Source organism: Callithrix jacchus, chromosome 1, assembly GCF_049354715.1.
Source record: "Callithrix jacchus isolate 240 chromosome 1, calJac240_pri, whole genome shotgun sequence".
Lineage (NCBI taxonomy): Eukaryota > Metazoa > Chordata > Mammalia > Primates > Cebidae > Callithrix > Callithrix jacchus.
This window is the reverse complement of record NC_133502.1, coordinates 213,559,770-213,580,793: the sequence shown is the minus strand read 5'-3', so window position 1 is coordinate 213,580,793 and position 21,024 is coordinate 213,559,770. Positions and strand designations below refer to the sequence as shown.

Genomic DNA, 21,024 nt, shown 5'->3' with positions numbered 1-21,024 from the left:
ATGTAAATGTTATACTTTATAAGACAAGATTTAATCCTTAATTGCCTGCATGAAAAAACAAAACCCAGCATCGCAACTGGCCTGATGCTGCTACTTTAAAATAAGGCAGCCAACGGCAGTGTCAGAATCTTAGTTCCCCTAAGGACGGGCTGGGACATTTGGACCAACTCTCCCTTGAAAACACCTACAAAAATGAGGCAGAATATAAAAGAACATCTGTTTGAAGGCACTGGACTGGTGCAAGGCAAAACAGAGTTTCAGCGTCACGACCAAGGATAAGACAGAATCTGAGAAAGAGAGGCGGGTGTTTGTTTCCTCACACAGTCAGTCGGTTCCAGAAGACACAGTGGAGGCTGAGTGTGCAGTCGGGTCATGGCTGCCAGGTACCTGAAGCCCTTGCCCTCCTTGGCACTCTTCAGCCCTGTCAGCAGGTGGTGCCACGCCCCATTCATCACCCCTGACCTGGAGAGTCTCAGGATGCCTCAAAGCTTTCTTGATTCATGGGGCTGGACCGGGCACAGTGGCTCATGCCTGTAATCCAAACACTTCGGGAGGCTGAAGCGGGCGGATCACGAGGTCAAGGGATCGAGATCAGCCTGACCAACATGGTGAAACCCCGTCTCTACTAAAAATATAAAGATTAGCTGGACGTGGTGGCAGGCACTTGTAGTCCCAAGCTACTTGGAATCCGAGGCAGGAGAATCGCTTGAACCTGGGAAGCGGAGGTTGCAGTGAGCCAAGATCACGCCACTACACTCTAGCCTGGTGACAGAGTGAGACTCAATCTTTAAAAACAACAACGACAACAGCTAGGGTTCATGGACTGTCAAGGGGTTGTTCCTTCGCTTTTGCTTGGGACCCTGAGCGGTTTACACTAACAGTAAAAACGAAAAAGATCCACCCTGTAGGACTGGAAGCCCAGCTTTGAAACACCACAGTCTGTGACTGCACCGAAGCCTGTGGCCGCACTGAAGCCTGTGGCTGCATCAAAGTGCTCCAGTATGGCAACTGCTCCTACCTAGTGGCTGCCAGCAGAAAACACAGAAGATAATGACATCCCCATTCCAGTTTCTTTTTCTTTTTTCTCTTTTTTTTGAGATGGAGTTTTGCTCTTGTTGCCCAGGCTAGAGTGCAGTGGCACAATCTCAGCTCACTGTAAACTCCGCCTCCCGGGTTCAAGTGATTCTCCTGCCTCAGCCTCCCAAGTAGCTGGGATTACAGACACCCACCATGCCTGACCCACCATGCCTGCCTGGCTAATTTTTTATATTTTTTATAAAGATGGGGTTTCTCCACGTTGGCCAGGCTGGCCTCGAACTCCCGACCTTGGGTGATCTACCCGCTCTTGGCCTTCCAAAGTGCAGGGATTACAGGCATGAGTCACCACACCTGGCCCTCACTCTAGTTTCAAATGCTCTCTAGTTTTTCAATACAATGTCTAGCATTCAATAAAAAATAGCCAAGGCTATGGGGACACAAGGTAGTATGCTTGAAAACCAACAGAAGCAAGGAAGAGTGGCAACAGAACATGGAATCATCAGACACAGGCTAAAAAGTCACACCGGGAACCACAAAATTTTCAAGGAAACAGACTCCGTGTGACCATTAAACTTACTTCTGGGTGTAGGTGTTACAGAGGTAAGGGTCAAACTGTCACGTTTAAATACATGTAAGAAGAATCAGAAAACAAGACTGTAACTAACCCAAGATGCTCATTTGAAAGATAACTTCAATTACAAAGTAGCCTAGACTTTAGAAAAACAACTATTAACACACTGCTTATATTACACCTGAAATATAAGGATACAGAAAATGCTGACAGTAAAAGGATAAAAAAATACATCATATAAATACCAAACAAAAGAAAACGGGTATCGCTATGTTAACACGAGACAAAGCAGACTTAAGGCAAAAAATCCTTATCAGAGATAAAGAGGACTTTCATAATGTTAACAGGCAGTTTGCTGGGAAGATAAATCAACTCTAACTTTGTACGCCCCTAACAACCTGGCCTCAAAATCTATAAAGCCAAAATCAAGATCACCAAGAGAAGTCGCTGATAAATCTGCAGTCAACGTAGGAGGTTTTTAACTTACTTCTCTCAGTGAGAAGACAAAGACGAAAAAATCACTTAAAACCACTAATGACATAGAATATTTGAAAACCTCAGTTAACAGTTGCCAGATAGAGAACACTACGTATAACAACTGCAGAGCACGCAGTGGCACGTGTGCACGTGTACAGAACTGACTAGAGGCCGGGCGCGGTGGCTCACGACTCTAATCCCGGCACTTAGAGAGGATGGATCACCTGAGGGCAGGAGTTCAAGATCAGCCTGGCCTACATAGTGAAACCCCGTCTCTACTAAAAGTACAAACATTAGCTGGATGTGGTGGTGTGTGCCTGTAATCCCAGCTACTCGGGAGGCTGAGGCAAAAGACTCACTAGAACCCAGGAGGTGGAGGCTACAATGAGCTGAGATCGCATCACTGCACTGCAGCCTGAGTGATAGAGTGCGATTCCGTCTCAAAAAAAGAAATAAATTTTAAAAGACCCTGACGAGATCTGGGCCGTACAGCAAGTCTCAACACATTTCAAAGCTCTAAACCACACGGTGTATGTTCTCTGACCTGCAATTATGCTATAAACACTACCAAAATGATTTACTAGAAAATGCTACAGGTGCGGAGGCTCACGCCTGAATCCCAGCACTTTTGGAGACCGAGGCGGGCCAATCACTTGAGGTCAGGAGTTGGAGACCAGCCTGGCCAACATGGCAAAACCTCATCTCTTATCAAAAGTATAAAAATCAGCCGGGTATGGTGGCGCACACCTGTAATCCCAGCTACTTGGGAGGCTTAGGGAGGAGAATCGCTTGAACCTGTGAGTCAGAGGTTAGAGCGAGCCAAGATCACACCACCGCACTTCAGCCTGGGAGACAAAGCAAGGTTCCCTCTCAGAAAAAAAAAAAAAAAAAAAAAGGAAAAAGAAAAAAGAAAAAGGAAAGAAAATGCTACATGCTTAACTTAGAAATCTACTTCTAAATGCCACATCAGTCTATGGTAAATTCATAACAGAAAACAGGATACAGGTTTTAGCTGGTTATAAAGCTCATGTAACTAAAACTGTTTTGTTTTTTGATCTCTATTGATAGTTTGCGGGTTTTGTTTTTGAGCTGGAAAAAAAAAAAAAAAACCACAATAATTAGCCAGACACCCTGCTAATGTTTGTATTTTTAGTAGAAACGAGGTTTCTCCATGATGGCCAGGCTGCTCTTGAACTCCCGACCTCAGGTGATCTACCTGCCTTTGCCTCCCAAAGTGGCAGGATTACATGCATGAGCCACTGTACTCAGCCTGATAGTTATTTTAAGATAATTTTTCTCCTTTTTCCATTTTGTTTTCTTTCTTCTTTTTTGAGACAGAGTTTCGCTCTTGTCGCCCAGGCTGGAGTACAATGGTATGACCACAGCTCACTGCAACCTCTGCCTCCCGGGTTCAAGCGATTCTCCTGCCTCAGCCTCCCGCGTAGCTGGGCTTACAGGTGTGTGCCACCACACCCGGCTAATTTTTGTATTTTTAGTAGAGATGGGGTTTCCCCATCGTGGCCAGCCTGGTCTCAAACTCCTGACCTCAGGTGATCCGCCCACCTTGGCCTCCCAAAGTGCTGGGATTACAGGCGTGAGCCACCGTGCCCAGCCTCCATTTTGCTTTCTTTGGTTCTACAGATGTTAGCTTATTAATTTCCTCTGCCATTCTCTTTCATTGCTCTTACTTTAAAAACTCCAAAGTGAGCAGATCAGCAATAAAAGTGACATTATGTCTACAAAAGGTGGCGGTATCCAGAGAATGAAGTCCTGTTTTATGGGTGGTAACTGCATCCAACTTAGGGGTGTCCCCAGATCTCAGTCAGAGAGGCATTCAGCCACCGCAGGGCTATCCCACCTGACAAGGGGGTGGATTTTGGGTGCCTCAGGGCAATTACCCACATTGCTTGGGCTGTAGGGTGACAATGGAGCCTCATTTCTGCCCCCATAGTGGCAGGGGTTCGGGGGACATCCTTTCAGGAACACCCAAACTGCTGCCTGACAGAGCTCACAGGCCCGTGGGAGGCTGCCAGCTGGTGATGCAGAGGAGGAATCCCCGAGAACCTCGTGTAACTCGTGGCTGACTTGCCTCTGGGAGCTGCCCTGGGGCCTTCTGGGTGTCCACTGGGGTCTGTAGCATCCCCTCAAGGCCTCCACTCCTACCGCCCAGACTTCCACCAGGAAGGCTGGCTGTAGTCCCTGGCAAAGTTCCTAATTCTGAGATGAGCTCTCCATGATGTAATTACGTAAACATCACAGGAGTGGGTGGCTTCCAGCACTGTTCCTACTGAAAGTGCACTTTTTTCCTACAGAGACCCCACAGACAAATGACAACGTGCAAGCTCCAATTCGTCACCTGCATCCAGACAGCCAATTTAATCTGTTCTGACAGTGAAACCACCACACAGCAAATACCATCCCCAGGCAGTAACGCGCTTGCCAAGTTTTGGGCTGGAGCGAGCTTCTGGGGCTCCTGGGAGACATACGAAATTACAAGCTTAACAAGGGCCTACAGGCCAGCTGTCATCATCCCCGGGGCACATCACACTTTCCAGGCAATCCCAGCGGTCTGTGTCAGTAAATGTTCCCGAGCTGTGACCGGGTAGGAGCAGGAGGCTCCCTGTGGAGGCCTGAGCCCTGCCCCAGCCCCAAACTGTCTCCTGAGCTGTCACTGACTGCTGAGGGACTGACCTTTACCAGCCGCTGGGAGCACTCTCAGTCCTGTCCCGGCCACGCTCCAACCAGGCACCACAGCAGGGAGGGTGTGTGCTGGCCACCCCTCTGTCCTCCTGCCAACCCTCATGTCAAATCTGGCTACACAGAACTGTTTCTAGACGGGCTGTCCATAGAAGTGACAGAGAGGGGCCTGTGGCCGCCCCAGAAACCTGGCAGTGAATGAACCATGGGGCCCAGAGAGAAGAGCCTGTACGCCTCAGTTTCCAGTGTGGAATGAGAGTTTGGAGCAGGCACTCCGTAAAATCCATCTTGCCTCTGACCATCTCTGAGTCCGGCCCAGCCTCTCCTGATGGCGGATGGCATTCAGGACACGCTGGGTAGCATAAAGCCCAGAGCCCAAGGGAGCAAATGCTACAGGGTGTGGTTCTGCACGGCACATAGATGACAGCAGAGGACACGCCGCTGGCCCAGACCCAGCTCTGGGAGGGACTTCCCAACCACGGGAGCTTGCAGGAAGGTCATTCTGGGAGGACAGGGTGAGTGTTCCCGTGTGGCCTGCCCAAGGCACGAGAGGAGTGACCTAAGGGCAGCATCTCTGTGTGCTGGAGGGAGGGCGGGACGGGGTCCCAGGCACGCTCTGGTTGGAGATAATGAATAGCCAAAAGGAAGTCAGTGCTGCTCTGAGACCATGTGCACCCAGGTCTCATCACACACATACACATGCATACAGACACAGCCACTGTGCATGCAGACACAGCCACGTGCATAGACACAGCCACGTGCATAGACACAGCCACGTGCATGCATACACAGCCACGTGCATACATACACAGCCGCGTGCATACAGACACAGCCGCGTGCATACAGACACAGCCGCGTGCATACAGACACAGCCGCGTGCATACAGACACAGCCGCGTGCATGCATACACAGCCGCGTGCATGCATACAGACACAGCCGCGTGCATGCATACAGACACAGCCACGTGCATGCATAACAGCCACGTGCATGCATAACAGCCACGTGCATACATACACAGCCACGTGCGCACACACACGCCATGAGCACACATATACAGCCACGTGCATACAGATACAGCCGCGTGCATAGACACAGCCGCGTGCATGCATACACAGCCGCGTGCATGCATACACAGCCGCGTGCATGCATACAGACACAGCCACATGCACAGACACAGCCACATGCACAGACACAGCCACGTGCATGCATAACAGCCACGTGCATACATACACAGCCACGTGCATACATACACAGCCACGTGCGCACACACACGCCATGAGCACACATATACAGCCACGTGCATACAGATACAGCCACGTGCATACAGATACAGCCACGTGCATAGACACAGCCGCGTGCATACAGACACAGCCGCGTGCATACAGACACAGCCGCATGCACGCATACAGACACAGCCTCGTGCATGCATACAGACACAGCCACATGCATAGACACAGCCACGTGCATGCATAACAGCCACGTGCATACATAGACAGCCACGTGCGCACACACACGCCATGAGCACACATAAACAGCCACGTGCATACAGATACAGCCGCGTGCATAGACACAGCCGCGTGCATGCATACACACACAGCCACGTGCATAGACACAGCCACGTGCATGCATACACAGCCACGTGCACACACACGCCACGAGCACACATATACAGCCGCATGCATAGACACAGCCGCGTGCATAGACACAGCCGCGTGCATACAGAGCCGTGTGCATACAGACACAGCCACGTGCATACAGACACAGCCACGTGCATGCAGACACAGCCACATACACATGCATACAGACACAGCCGCGTGCATAGACACAGCCACGTGCATACAGACACAGCCACATACACATGCATAGACACAGCCACGTGCATACATATACAGCCGCGTGCATACAGACACAGCCACATACATATGCATACAGACACAGCCACATACATATGCATACAGCCACAGCCACATACACATGCATACAGACACAGCCGCGTGCATACAGACACAGCCACGTGCATGCATACACAGCCACGTGCATACACACAGCCACGTGCATACACACAGCCACGTGCATACACACAGCCACGTGCATACACACACAGCCACGTGCATGCATATACAGCCGCATGCATACAGACACAGCCACATATGCATCCATACAGACACAGCCACATACACATGCATACAGACACAGCCACGTGCATGCATATACAGCCACGTGCATACAGACACAGCCACGTGCATACATACACAGCCATGTGTATAGATACAGCAACAGCCACATGCATACAGACACAGCCGCATGCATACCGACACAGCCGCATGTATACATACACAGCCAAATGCATACATATACAGCCACGTGCCTATGTACACAGCCACATGCATACATATATAGCCACATGCATAGACACAACTGCATGCATACACAGCCACATGCATATACAGCCACATGCACACAGACATGTACAAATGTGCACACATGTAGAGACACGTGTACACACACCGACAGGTACACACACTTGCACGAAGATGTGGGTGCATGCACACATGTATACAGACTTGGAAAGAAGCCTAGGAGTTACGCCTGTAATCCCAGCACTTTGGGAGGCTGAGGCAGGTCAATCACCTGAGATCAGGGGTTTGGCCAACATGGCAAAACCCTGTCTCTACTAAAAATACAAATAATCAGCTGGGTGTGGTGGCAAGCACGTGTAATCCCAGCTACTCTGGAGGCTGAGACAGGAGAATCGCTTGAACCGAGGCGGCGGTGGTTGCAGTGAGCTGAGGTTGTGCCACTGCACTCCAGCCTGGGCAACAAGAGCAAAACTCCATCTCAAAAAACAAAAAAAGCCTACGAGGAAGGAAGGAATCACCCCATTATGGAATCTGGGAATCTGTCAAATCAAGACGGAGCACGCTGCTGCGGCATGGCTCCACAGGCCACTCCCGTGCCAAGGGAGGTGAATTTGGTTTAAGGAGAGACATAAAGGATAAAGGGAGCTTTTTAGGAGGGAAAACTGCCCAGTGAGTTTTCAGAGCTAGACCCTGATCAGAAAGGGTCACAGCACCAGGGTTTACAGGAGAACGTCTGTGCCCCACCACCACTACAGACGGGAATGACCTGGAGATTCACAGGCAGCGGGGCCAGAGGGCAAGCCAAGGGCCGGGTGGCCTCCCGGGAAGGTCCCCGTGGCTGCCTCATACGGCAGTCTCCAGGGGGTGTGGCAGAAGGGCAGCCTGATGAGAGAAGACAGGGCTCATGACTCTTTCTCAAACCAAGTGTCTGTGGAGCCTGGAAGGTGTGCGCAGAAACCGCGTGTACCGCAAGAAACGAGGAGAGCGCGCATTCGAATCACCTTCTGCAAGTTGTTCGCGGCGTTTACCCAACAAATGAACTTTTGTTTCAAATAAATGAGAGAGACCAACAAGATGGAGAAAACATGCAGGCGGCCGCACAGCGCGGCTTCAGGCACCTCTGGGCAGAGCCACGCTCCCGGAGACAGCTGACCGCACATTGCTGCAACCCGCACCTGGCCCCAGCATTTTTTTCTTTCTTTTTTGAGACGGTCTCGGTCTTGCTGCCCAGGCTGGACTGCAATGGCACGTTCTCAGCTCGCTGCAGCCGCCACTTCCCTAGTTCAATCGCTTCTCCTGCCTCAGCCTCCTGGGTAACTGGGATGACAGGCGTGAGCCACCACGCCCAGCTAATTTTTTTGTATTTTTAGTAGAGATGGGGTTTCTCCATGCTGGAACTCCTGACCTCAGGCGATCCACTCACCTCAGCCTCCCAAAGTGCTGGGATTACAGGTGTGAGCCACCATGTCCAGCCTGCAGCTAGCCACAGTGTTCACTGGTGAGGCCCGCTGTTTCTGCCCGAAGGCTCAGCACCCGCCTCAGCTCTGCAATGCCCACGCTCCAGCCAAACCCTCAGACTAGAGGGAGACCAGAGCTGCCGTCTAAGATGCACCTCGGCTGAGCTGTGCTGGGCCCCGGGGTCGGCCCGGCCCCATGCTGTCTCACTCCATCTCCATGTCCCAGAGGAAAGAAAGGGCTCCTGCTCCCCCTCATCCTCTTCTGAGAAGCCAAAGAGGGGTAGGCGCAGGAGGAAGGGTGAGTAGCAGGGGCCTGAGTGTGCACCAGGAAGACCAGCGCCTGGGTCCCTCCCTTGGGCTCCCACCTAGCAGGTGCCCTGGTGGCACAAAGCCCCAGTCACCTGGAGACGAAAGCTGGTGGACCCGCCGCTGGTGGCTTCCATCAGAACGCTGTCCTCCTTCCGGGTCCGGAACATGAGCCCCAGGTACCAGGGCACGGAGATGATGACATTCAGGTCGCTCCAGGACACGACGCTCTCACCACTGAAGAGCTGGGGGTGGGGCATGGCTGCGGACACAGGCCCAGGACCTCAGGTGTGGCCGGAAATCACTTGGGCCACACACTCTTGGCTGCAGGGGTGGGGACGGGCCTTTTTCACTTAACACCAGGGCTGGTCTGAGCCTCCCCTCTATGGCGCATCCTGCTGTCACAGTCAGCCACTGGGGCTCCACAGAAGCCCACCCTGGGACGTGAGCCTCCTTCCCAGGGGCAGGAGCGGGGGTTCTGCGGAGGACAGTCTCTTGGCGAGGGCAGTATAAGTCTGCAGTAAACGCGGCAATGCTGCCAGAGGCTGCCGGCCCCGGATGTGAAGCCCCCTCACGGTGGTCCCGGGCACAAGGAGTGACGCCTCCCAGGCCACGGCGGCCGGAGTGGGGGATGGAGAATGCCAGGCACTCACCTTGCTCACAGTTCTTCCCGCCGAATTGGAGCGGACACTCACACAGGTACATGTTCCACCTGTTGACACAGGTGCCCCCGTTCTGACAGCGCCTCCCGTCGCAGAAGTTCCTCCGGGCAGCACAGCCTGGCAACAGAGCGTGTGGTGGAGCCTGACTCGGAGGAACCACCGGGGTCCCTTGTGCCAGGCGTGGTGTGGGAAACCGGGATGGAATGGAAATGGGGCTGGACAGTAGGCAGGCAAGGTCTAAACGCCTCTGACAGTGGCAGGAACGAGGGAACTGAGAAGGTGCTGAACACACTGCCCACATTTGGAGACGCTAGGGCTTCAGGCCATCACAGCACCCAGCCCAGTCACCTGGTGACACATGCAAGACCCTAGGACCATGGGTGCCTCGGGTTAGCTGGCTGGGCCAGCGGCGTCACAGCAACTCCAAACTGCAGAGACCCCAAACTGCAGAGACTGCAGGGCTGCACATCTGGTGAACCTGGACTCCCAGATCCACTCCCAGGAGCTGCCCACAGCTGGGCACACACACTCCTAAGAACAAGACGCCTCCCCGGGCAGCTGCAAGCGGTGTCTTCTGTGTGGCTTCGACGTCCAGCCAGATGCCACTGCAGCAGCCCCAACGCCCCCGGTGGCCGCCCGTACCTTCTCTGGTGCCATTGTTGGCGATGAATCCAGCCATGTCCACGTTTTTGCCGTCGACCGACAGGTTCCGCATGCAGCCCACGAACTGCCGGTTGTGCACCGGGAAGTCTTCTGGCAGGTTGGGGACACCCCCCAGGAGCAGAGGGCCGGTCAGATCCAGGGACCTGGGGAGGTAAAGCCGTGCTCTGTGATGTCTGGGCGCAGGGGCGGCGAGGGGCGGCCATGGCGGGCTGGGCTCTGCAGTTGCCTCTGCCACCAGAACTACTTCAGAAACCAAGCAGGCAGGCGGGCAGAGGCTGGAGTGAGAGGGGGCTCCGGCGTCTGGCGCCGCCACTGGCTCCGCAGGCCTCTGTGCCTGTTTCCTCGCACTTGCATTCGGTCCTGACGATCTGGGTGTTTCATGCTCACCAGTGACCACCAAGTCCCGCCCACCCAGGCTGGTCCACACCCAGACAGGATGTGAGCATGGGACCACAGGTCAAGGTCAAGGACTCTACTTTGGCCTCTGAGACCTTCCAAGAACAGGAATGGACTTGAAGGGAGGCCAGAAGAAAATGAGAGCCCTGGTGAAACCCCAGGCAGCAGTGTGACCTCGGGCGAGGGTTGTGGCCTCTCCAGGGCAGGCTTCACTTCTCAGCAAAAGGGCACCATCCCCCTCTCCAACCCAGGTGGGCAGGATCAGATGAAACAGCAAGGGACTGCCCCCAGGGCCCTATCAGGTGCTCAGGATGTGTCAAGGCTCTCTATGTGATCTTCAAAAAGGCTATTCTGTGGTTATTTAGTGGCTTGTGCCTATAATCCCAGCACTTCAGGAGGCTGAGGCCAGAGAATTCCTTGAGCCCAGGAACTGGAGGCCAGCCTGGGCAACATAGGGAGACTTTGTCTCTACAAAAAATTTAAAAATTTTGCTGGGTATGGTGGTGTGTGCCTGTGGTCCCAGCTACTCAGGAGGCTGTGGGGAGGAGGACGGCTTGAGCCCAGGAGGTCAAGGCTTCAGTGAGCTGGGATCGTGCCACCGCACTCCAGCCTGGGCAACAGAGCAAGACCCCATCTCCGGAAAAAAAACAAACAAAAAATAAGCCTCTGGGATGAGCTGGGTGACACAGCACTTCACTTAACAGAGTCCTGGAGTTTCAGGACTTTGCAGGGACAAAGCCAGTAATCTGTGGAGACAGGGCAAGAGACCATCCATGGGTCTATAAGCCGGCCATCACAACCCTGGGGTCGGCATGGCCACTCCTGACAGATACTCAGGGGACTTAGTCTAGAAGGTTCTAACATGTCGAGGGAAGGTGCCCCAACCATGGAGAGGAAGTCTGACTCCAGCTGGGACGGAGGTCACCAGGGGACTGCACCCAGAGTGCCTGCACGGGGCCCTGACCAGGGAAGGCCACAAGGTGGACATGTTTGGGGGTGCAGACCTCCAGGGCCTCCCCTCCCAGGATGCTCACTTCTTGGAGCCGGTCTGAGTGCCCTGGGCGGCACAGCTGTAGTTCCCGATGTCACTTCCAAAGCGTACAGCCATGGTTGTGTCACAGTCATCCACCGTCACCACGGCCATCTTCTCCCCAGATGGCCCGTGGGGCAGGCCCAGGTGGCCGATGTTGGGCTGTCAGAAGAGAAAGCACAGAAGGCGTCAGCGTTTTCTCTGCTAGTGCCCTCGGCAGGTGCACCTGTCACTCACGGGGCGGGGAGGACACGGCACGGGGCGGGCAGCATGTGGACAAGGGTCAAAGAGCCCTGGCCTCACATTAGTTCCCCAAACTAGCCGTGCTGGACTGCCCGGTGCCTCCTCAAGTTCGGCCTCCCAAAAACCTCAGAACATGCCTCGTTTGGATAAAGAGCTGGTGCCGACGGAATTAAGCTGCAGACACCCTGGAGTAGAAGGGCCCTGATCCCAGATCACTGGCCTCCTCCTGAGAGGACAGATGCAGAGACGCAAAGGCACGCAGGAAGAAGCCGCGTGACCACGGAGGCAGCTGCTGGAGTGGCTGTCTGCAAGCCAAGGGCCACCTGGGCCACCAACAGCTAGGAAAAGGCAGGAAGGGCCCTTACCTTGAGCCTTCAGAGGGGCACAGCCCTGCGCATGCCGTGACTTCCGACTTCAAAGCGCCCGACTGGGAAAGAATAGTGTCTGTTGTCTGAGCCACTCTGTCCGTGGTACTTTGTGACGGTGGCCCCGGGAAATGAAGACAGCAGCTAACACCCAAGCCCTGGGGCCCCTCCTGTGGAGACCTGCTTCTGCTCTTCTGGGGGTGTCCTCCTGACCACAGCACCTGCTCAGGCGCCTGCTCCCCTACCCTGTGCTCCTAGAGTACAGATACCAGGAGACTGCAGCCCAGCCTGCAGGCGACCCCACATCTCCCCTCTGAGCTGTGGAGCTCTCTCTCTGGGCCAGGAGCCTGTTCCTAGGGCTGGGTACAAGAGATCTTCTGGAGTCAGTGACCTCTGGTGAAGCCTCTCCCTTCTCGAAGAGACTGTGGTTTGCCATCCAGGGATGAGCCCGATTTATCCAGGCAGCCCTCATGGGTCTCGCCTCCTGGTCAGTTCCTCCCAGGACCTGGAGATTATCCACCCAGCCAGCCTCAGAGGCCCTTCCAGCAGGAAAAGCAGTGCCAGCCCTGCACGACTCATGCTGGCCACAGAACGTAAGCACGTGGGTCTCAAAGTTCCAGAAACACAGTTGGAGCCAGCTCCCACTGGGACAGGTGACACAATGCCCTTCATCTGCACAACCTGGATAGCAAGACCTCCCGTGGGTGGCCGTGACTATGAGCCAGAAGAACTCCAGGGAAGTGCCACCATGCCCACCATCGGCACACACTGTGCACCAGAGCCTCCCCTCCACCCCAGAGAGAGCCTTTTCCTCCAGTCCCAGCAGGGCCCCTCCCACCACCCCTATAAAGATGGGTTCCATGACTCCTCCTGATAGTTCTGGGGTCAGTTTGAGTTTATAGCGTGATACAATCTCACGCTTCTAATAACTTGGAAACAAGTTGTTGTAAAAACATAGCATTTAGTTAAAACATCCTCAATGCCTTTTAATAGGAAAGTAGTAACCACATAGGCTAATCAAAAATAAATCTTCAGTTTTTAATAGGAACAAAGTATCTATCTGATCAGGAAAACTGGGCTGAAAGGCAGGACATGGAATGGAAACAGTAGCTCAGCCAGAGGGCCAAGGTGCACGACTTCAGGGGACCTTGGCCACACAGGCAGCACCCCCTGCCTGCAGTTGTGCAGTGCACAGCCCCCACAGCTGTGCGTGGCCACCCCAGCTGAGGCTTCTACTCCCCCTTATCCAATCATTTAATGTGGATGAGACTCATCACCGTACCTCGATTTCTTTCTGTGCAAGACAAGGATTTACTATCAGAACACACGTCCTCTCTGTGGTACAGGGACTTTGAGGGTGGTATCAACAGACACGTGGGTTTCCCACATACCCTTCTCGGTAAATCCAAGGGAGGCTTCTATCATGCCTGGATCACCATTTTTCTTTGACACCAGCTGATAAAATCACAATGTCTGATAAGCTGTCTCCTTAAAGATTTCACTTTTGGTTACGCAGCAGGTAGGCAAGCGTATTAAAAATCATCTCCTTGGCCGGGCGCGGTGGCTCAAGCCTGTAATCCCAGCACTTTGGGAGGCTGAGGAAGGTGGATCATGAGGTCAAGAGATCGAGACCATCCTGGTCAACAAGGTGAAACCCCATCTCTACTAAAAATACAAAAACTTAGCTGGGCATGGTGGTGCGTGCCTGTAATCCCAGATACTCAGGAGGCTGAGGTGGGAGAATTGCTTGAACCCAGGAGGCGGAGGTTGTGATGAGCCAAGATCGTGCCATTGCACTCCAGCCTGGGTAACAAGAGTGAAACTCCATCTCAAAAAAAAAAAAAAAAAAAAATCTCTTCTTTGCTCTGTAACACCGCCCACTTTGGAAAACGCTGGAGGTGCCCATTACGGGCGCTTGAGTGTTAGGTGCGATCCCAGGGAAAGAAGAGCCTCCCCTCGCTGTGTGAGCTCCACATCTTTACAACTTATAATTTACGTTTTTGGGGCTGGGTGTGAGACTTCTGGAGGAAGGGCATAAGTAGCATTTACACTGGGAAGGCTTTCATGAAACTAAGCCGCTGTTTACAAAACTGCAGTTGTGAACTGCTGCTGGGAATCAAGGCTCAGAGCCACGGATTCGAGCAGAAACAGGAGAGCGGCAGTGACCCCTGCGAGACGCCCACTGCTAGGACACCTGACTTCAGTCTGGCCTTCGTGAGTCAGAGCAGCAGGCACTGGTCTCTGACAGGCAGCGCCCACCACGTGCTGCTGGGTTCTGACTCCAGAGAGACCCACCAGCGGCCGTCGGGTCAAAATAACAGCACTTTTGGCCAAAGAGCCGAATGTTCTCAGGCGGAGAGCTGCAAGAACCAGCAGAAGGGCTGCGAAGAGGAGCAGAGGACCTGTGGCGTCTGAGGTCCCTGCGGCTCAGAGGAGCAATCCAACATCCGGATGGCCCATCCCTCTCATGTCGCCCTAGAATAGGTGCTGAGTGGGGCCCTGGTGTAAAATGCCCGCCTCTCGGTGAGTCTGGGCTTCACATGCATGCTGACGTCTACTCTGCGGTCGAGGCAAGTGCTGGGGAGCAGGGGGGTACATGAAAAACGAGGTGCTGTGGGTGACTTGAGATGTAAAAACGGGATTCCCCAAAGCAATGTGGAACTACCTGACCCAGCACCACCACCCCAGGCATATACTCAAAAGAACTGAAAAGAGGAACTCAAAAACCAGTTCACAAGTGTTGATGGCGTTACTATTTACAATCACGAAAGGTGGAAACCACCTAAGTATCCATCAGTGGATGACTGGGCAAACTGTGGCCCATCCCTGCACCGGAATCCCAGCCACCGAAAGGAACGAAACATGAACACACCATGCTCAGTGAAAGAAGCCACAAAAGGCCACGCTCCGTGTGACTCCATTCCTACAAAATGTCCAGGACACGCAAATCTAAACACAGAGCACACAGGTGCTGCCAGGGGCTGGGGAGGATGGGGAGTGACTGCTAACGGCATGGGGTTTCCTTTCGGGGTGATGAAAATGCTTTTTTTTGGGATGGAGTCTTGCTGTCACCCAGGTTGGAGTGCAGTGGCTGGCTCACTGCAACCTCCGCCTCCTGGGTTCAGGCAAATCTCCTGCCTCAGCCTCCCAAGTAGCTGGGACCACAGTTGCCTACTATCAAGCCCAGCTGATTTTTGCATTTTTAGTAGAGATGGGGTTTCACCATATTAGCCAGGCTGGTCTCAAACTCCTGACCTCAAGTGATCTGCCCACTTCAGCCTCCCAAAGTGCTGGGATTACAGGGCAACAGAGAGAGACACCATCTCAAAAAAAAAAAAGAAAAAAGAAAAAGTTACTGTTGGTCAACTGACGGCATAAGAGCATTTTAGATTTCAGTAGAGGTGGCGTGGACAGCACCGTGAGTGTGCTAAATGCCACTTTAAAACTGAATGTTATGTGACCCTCACCTCAATGACACACACGCATGCACACACACACACACACACACACACACACACACACACGATTCCTGGGTGGGCATCCTCCCCTCCCCAGCCACCTGCCACGCTCTACCTAGTAACTTTTGGGAAGATCCTTCTAATTTTTCCCTCTAACATGAAGAGAAAACGCATTATCTGGCCTTCCTGCCGCGCAGCTATGAGTGATAAAATACAGTCAGAGGGGGACTCACTCTCTATGAGGGGTCGGGAGACGCACGGACAGTGTCCCCGATGGCTTGAATGGGGATGAGTGAAGACAACAGCAGGCGTGTGTGCTCTGGGCTGTCGTCCATTTCTGTCAAAGGAAGACGAAGCCCATCTCTGCTGAAAGGCCGGCGCAGAGCACGAGGAGGAAGCAAAGGACAGACTCTGGAGCGGTGTGTCCACCTCCCTCTGAGTTGCGCAGAGAGAAAGCCACTCTAGCAGCTGCTGCAGAACACTGGCGTGGAGGTTTCTGACCAGAAAAGCACGTGGTGGCTTGGCTGGGTCAGAGCCAACGATGAATGGGACAGGTCGGGACGGGATAAGGCATGATGAAGTGCCCCTCACATTTCAAAAGGAATTTTTAAACTTCGCCACGTATTTATACAAGAGAAAAAGCGTGGGAATGAAGGGAGCCAAATGGTTGTATCTGAGTTTTCCTCAATTCTTGTGTTGGAAGTTTCCGGGCACAGGCTGGGCAAAGGCCACCATGGTGGAGGCACCAGCGCCCTGGCACCTGCCCTCCCAGGGCTCAACTGGGTCCTGCACGGCAGCCAGCCAGGCCCACAGGACACCCCCTTAACCCCTGCACCAACACCCCTTGGAGAAAAGGCCTCAATTCCCAGGCCTTGCTTCCAGGACGTAAAGCTCAGTAGCCAGGCCTGGTCGCTCAGGCAGAGCTGGGCAGGTGCCACACACAGCGACTGGAGACAAATACAGCAGGGTGTGCCCACGGTGCCTCTGCACCCCTCAGTGGGCAGCCCTGGCTGGCACAGGCTCCCGATGGCTGGTGGAAACAGAGCTAGCAAGGAAAGACCGCATGCTCACTCCACTGCCACCTGAGAAAAAACCTACGGTGGCACTGAGCATGGCAAGGAGCAGCCCAGAGGCGCCAAGCTGTGCAGATCCGGATTCCTGCTCCAGGAGTCATCCCCGGGTCCAGCACCCTTTATTGTTCTTCAAGGTATTTTCTTCCCTCATTCGGGCCCTCCCTCTTGGCTTCCACTCAGCTGCTCTACGTGGTACAGGGAGTTTTTGTGTGTGCACAGAAGCGTTCGGTCCTTACAAAGTGCTCACATTTCTCCAGCCTTTTAACCTGCTGCAGACGATCCTGCAGGAGGCTGTGGGGGGATGATTTCAATGCCAGGGGAGGTGGCGGGGGAGGCAGTGCGGGGGTGGGAGGGGCATGCCTAGGAAATGAATGAATTCATGAGCTGTGTCAGAAATGATTAACCAACATTCAAAGAATTCACAGATGGCCAGACCTCAGGAATGTCTGTGCAGAGTCGAAGGGCAGCGGCAAACGTTCCATGCTGTCATTTCTCAAGATGACGAGGTTCAGACCTGACCAGCCAACAATTGCCTCAGGAAATGTGGGCAAGACCCTGTGCCAGTTCTGGCAGGAAGATGACCAGCCCCCCCTTGGAGGGAGCTGTCGCAGTTCTCTGAAGCTGCCTGGGAAAGTGGTGGGCAGGGCTGCAAGGAGCAGATTCAGGCAGATGCACGCATCCTTCCAGAATCCAAGCCGGACTCCCAGGAGCCTCCATCAGGACTTTGTCAGAACACAAACCTCAGACCGAGCTGCTACTTCTGGGGGACCCCCACACCTCTAGGCAGGTAACAGGATGGCGCTCTAGCCCGGTAGCCACCCTCTAAACAGGGGCTGCCAGCTGCCTCTGATGACCTGGCTTGAGGGTGCAGCCTCCCGCAAAGGGCTGTGAGCAGCAGGCTGCTGCCTGGGAGCCAGAATGAGCCACTGGGCCACAAGGTAGGACGGGCAGCTCTGTGCTGTCCCAGGTTGTAGGGGGATTTCAAGTTCCTCTGCCCAGCTCTGGCTGAGGGGGGCAGGTGCTCCTGAATCCCTCAGCTGCCAGGGACTTGAGGCAGACAACATACTCTATGAAAAGCCTCGGCACACTCTTCTACAAAGTGGGTAAGTGCAGAGCTGCGATCTCTAGGGCAGTTTGGGAACAAAATGAAAGAACGGAGCTGAAACTGTGCAGCATCTGAGCTGGCACGGCTGATGCTACCGTCGTCTTCATTACCAACTCAGGGTCCAGCTGGGCGGGCCCGAGGCCGGCAGGGGCTCCCCGGACAGCAGTGTCCACCACCTCTGATGAGCACCCTTAAAGCCAAGGGTTCACATCCCGCCCCGACTGGGGAAAGTCACATGACTTCCCTGCATTCCAGGACTTGCTGTACAGTGGGGGGTAAAACAGCACCTTCCTCATGGGACAAAATGAATAAAGTGTGAACTGCTTGCAGCCATGCCTGCTGTTTTTATTTCTCGAAAAGAGAAGAAAAGCAAAATAACGTGCAAGTGGCTGTTCTCTCTGGCTTTGCCGTTTTAGTACTTCCCTATGTTAAAACAACATCACCGAGAGGCTGCACACGGCGGCTCACGCCTGTAGTCCCAGCACTTTGGGAGGCCAAGGTGGGCAGATCACTTGCGGTCAGGAGTTTACACTAGCCCGGCCAACATGGTGAAACCCCCATCTCTACTAAAAAAGTGCAAAAAGAATCAGCCAGGCATGGTGGTAGGAGTAACCCCAGCAACCGGGGTGGTCGAGGTGGAGAACCACTTGAACCCAGGAGGGGGAGGCTGCCGTGAGCCAAGACTGTGTAACTGCACCTCAGCCTGGGTGACAGAGCGACACTCCGCCTCAAATAGATAAATACATAAATACATAGTAAAGTAATCAAGTTGACTCTGACATCTTGAAAGACAAAAGCAATGAAGCAGCTCAGGCAATTAGCATCTCCCTGAACCCTCAGGCTCTCCTCCAGGAGCTGAGACACAAAGCCACCTGCAGCTCGGAGTTCAGTCCCGGGCCCGCCGTTTCCTCCATGTATTCAACTATCCAAGAAAGTCATGGGGAGAGCTACTAGGCTTATGGTGGGAGCATCATAAAAGTTTTCAACCAAGGTCAGAACCAACTGGTCACCTGGAGATTCTAAAAAATAATCACACCAAAGCCTTCTATTTCTCAGGCAAGGGGGTCTAACCCCAGTTTCCTGGACAATTCTGGCCAAAGACAAAGCCGAGGCGCTCTGTGCTTTCCCGCTGGACGTAGAGTACTTTTGGAAATGCAAGAACCGTGGGTCCAGAGGCAGGCATCCCCTGGGCGCAGCGCTGGACAGAGGTAAGCTCCTCCTACACGGTTCCATGATCCCCGCGGTAGTTAATTTCGTTCTGGAAATGATCCAACAGAGCACTGTGCCAGCCCCCACTGAGCCAGACCCTTGACCAAAGCCCCCAGTTCCATAGGAAGAAGCCAGGAGCATCTCAGCCCCACCCCTCTGGGGCCCAGCCATCAGGACCAGGTCCCCCCTTGCCCCCGCCGCAGCCTGGCTGTTCCCTGAGGTGTTCTGGGAGTCTGGGAATTACACAGATTTGCTCAAAGGGGGGTTTTCTTGCCAAAGACAAAGGAAGGGCCAAAATGCAGTGAGATACAGCGCCTTCCTGGAAAGCAGCATGTTCCTTCTCCTGGGGGTTTTATAGACCAAAAACTGCGGAGGGGCCCTCAAGCACCCCACAAGCAGCTCATTCATGTTCCTCTATGGGTGGGAGACATCCAAATCCTGCTGCTGCTCCCAACTGGAGAAATCCCGACTGGGGAGACAGGGAGGGGCACGAACTGCTCAGCTGCAGCCTCCTGGGGCCTCCTCCGTATGGGCACGGAAATGGGGTGCCTGCGGTGGGACCTCTGAGCTCAGCCCCCACACCATGGTCGCTTGAGTGCCCCAGGAAAAACAACACAAAGCTTCAGGAAGGACGGCAAGCAGGCTACCGTTCACCCCTCAAAAATGACTCTTCTGAGCAGAGAGAAAACGCTTACCAGAAATGTGCATTCATCCACTCACACTCATGTGTGCACTCACCCACGCTCATGTGCGTGCTCAGACCCACATGTGCACACTCACCACTCAAATGTGCCCTCACCCACGCACACGCACATTCATGCTCACGCGGGCATACTCACCCACATTCACACCCACACACGCACTCCCACTCAAATGTGCATTCACTCACATTCACATGTGCACTTATCCACTCACCTGTGCACTTACTGCACATGCACGAGCACACACACTCCCTCGTGTAGACTCACCCACAATCGTGCACACTCAAACCCACAGGCACGCTCAACCCAAAATGTGCCCTCACCCTCACCTGTGCACACTCATCCATTCACACTCACAGGTGCAGCCACCCACACATTCACGTGTATTCACTCACATGTGCATTTACCCACACACGTGCACACACGCCCATGCACACCCACACGTGCATATATGCACTCGCCCGCTTGTGCACGCACTTGCACGTGACTATGCACACCCACTTATGCACTCACACATGCATTTACCCACATGTGCATGTTCACCTGCACTCAAATGTGTGCTCACCCACATTCACTCATGTACTTATACACACGTGCACATACCCCCACACGCACGTGCACACTCACCTACACACGTGTATGTGCCCACTCGCCCAGGTGCACACCCACTCACATGCGCACTCACCCACTCCTGTGCATACATGTGTGCACACATGCTCACCCATACTTACGTGCTCATGCACGCTTCCACAATATACTCAACTATGCACACTATGATCATACAAAGCCATGGCCTGCTCCTGTTAAGACCTGATAGTCCCCTCTCTGTCCTCGATCTGGGCCCCCAGGACGTCCTGCCTCCTGTGGTCAGTCCCCCACCTCCTCTCCCACTGATGACCTTTCTGACCAGCCTCCCCTGGTCTGCAGGCTGCCGAGGGATGACATGGTCAGAATCCATGTGATAAGGTGAAGATGGGGAGAACGCTGAATTAGGGGAGACAGCACGGAAGTGTCTGGAAAAGATGGAGAAGGTGGACGACAGTAATGGTCACAGAAAACAAACAGGCGACAGCTGTGAGATGGCACCTCTGAGAGCAGCAGATACACGAGTGGGTGGGAGATGCTGGGTCCATGGCGCCACCAAACCCTCGCCCGCCCATAGTTTACTCTGTGCCTCAGTTTCCTCATCTGTGAAACAGCAACAGTATCCCCT

The 21,024-nt window shown here is 53.8% G+C and overlaps 1 protein-coding gene across 5 annotated transcripts in view; it reads right to left on the bottom strand.

The window, feature by feature from the left end:
- Positions 1-21,024, bottom strand: part of CELSR1 (cadherin EGF LAG seven-pass G-type receptor 1) — a 182,386-nt gene that overhangs the window by 46,988 nt on the left and 114,374 nt on the right. For all 5 annotated transcript variants that reach the window (XM_035281089.3, XM_054242314.2, XM_078343462.1 and 2 more), the window contains exons 6-9: positions 11,662-11,819; positions 10,211-10,374; positions 9,560-9,685; positions 9,002-9,168 (exon numbers count right to left, since the gene is read on the bottom strand). In XM_035281089.3, the coding sequence (XP_035136980.3) occupies positions 9,002-9,168; positions 9,560-9,685; positions 10,211-10,374; positions 11,662-11,819 (615 nt within the window). The remainder of the gene's footprint in view (positions 1-9,001; positions 9,169-9,559; positions 9,686-10,210; positions 10,375-11,661; positions 11,820-21,024) is intronic.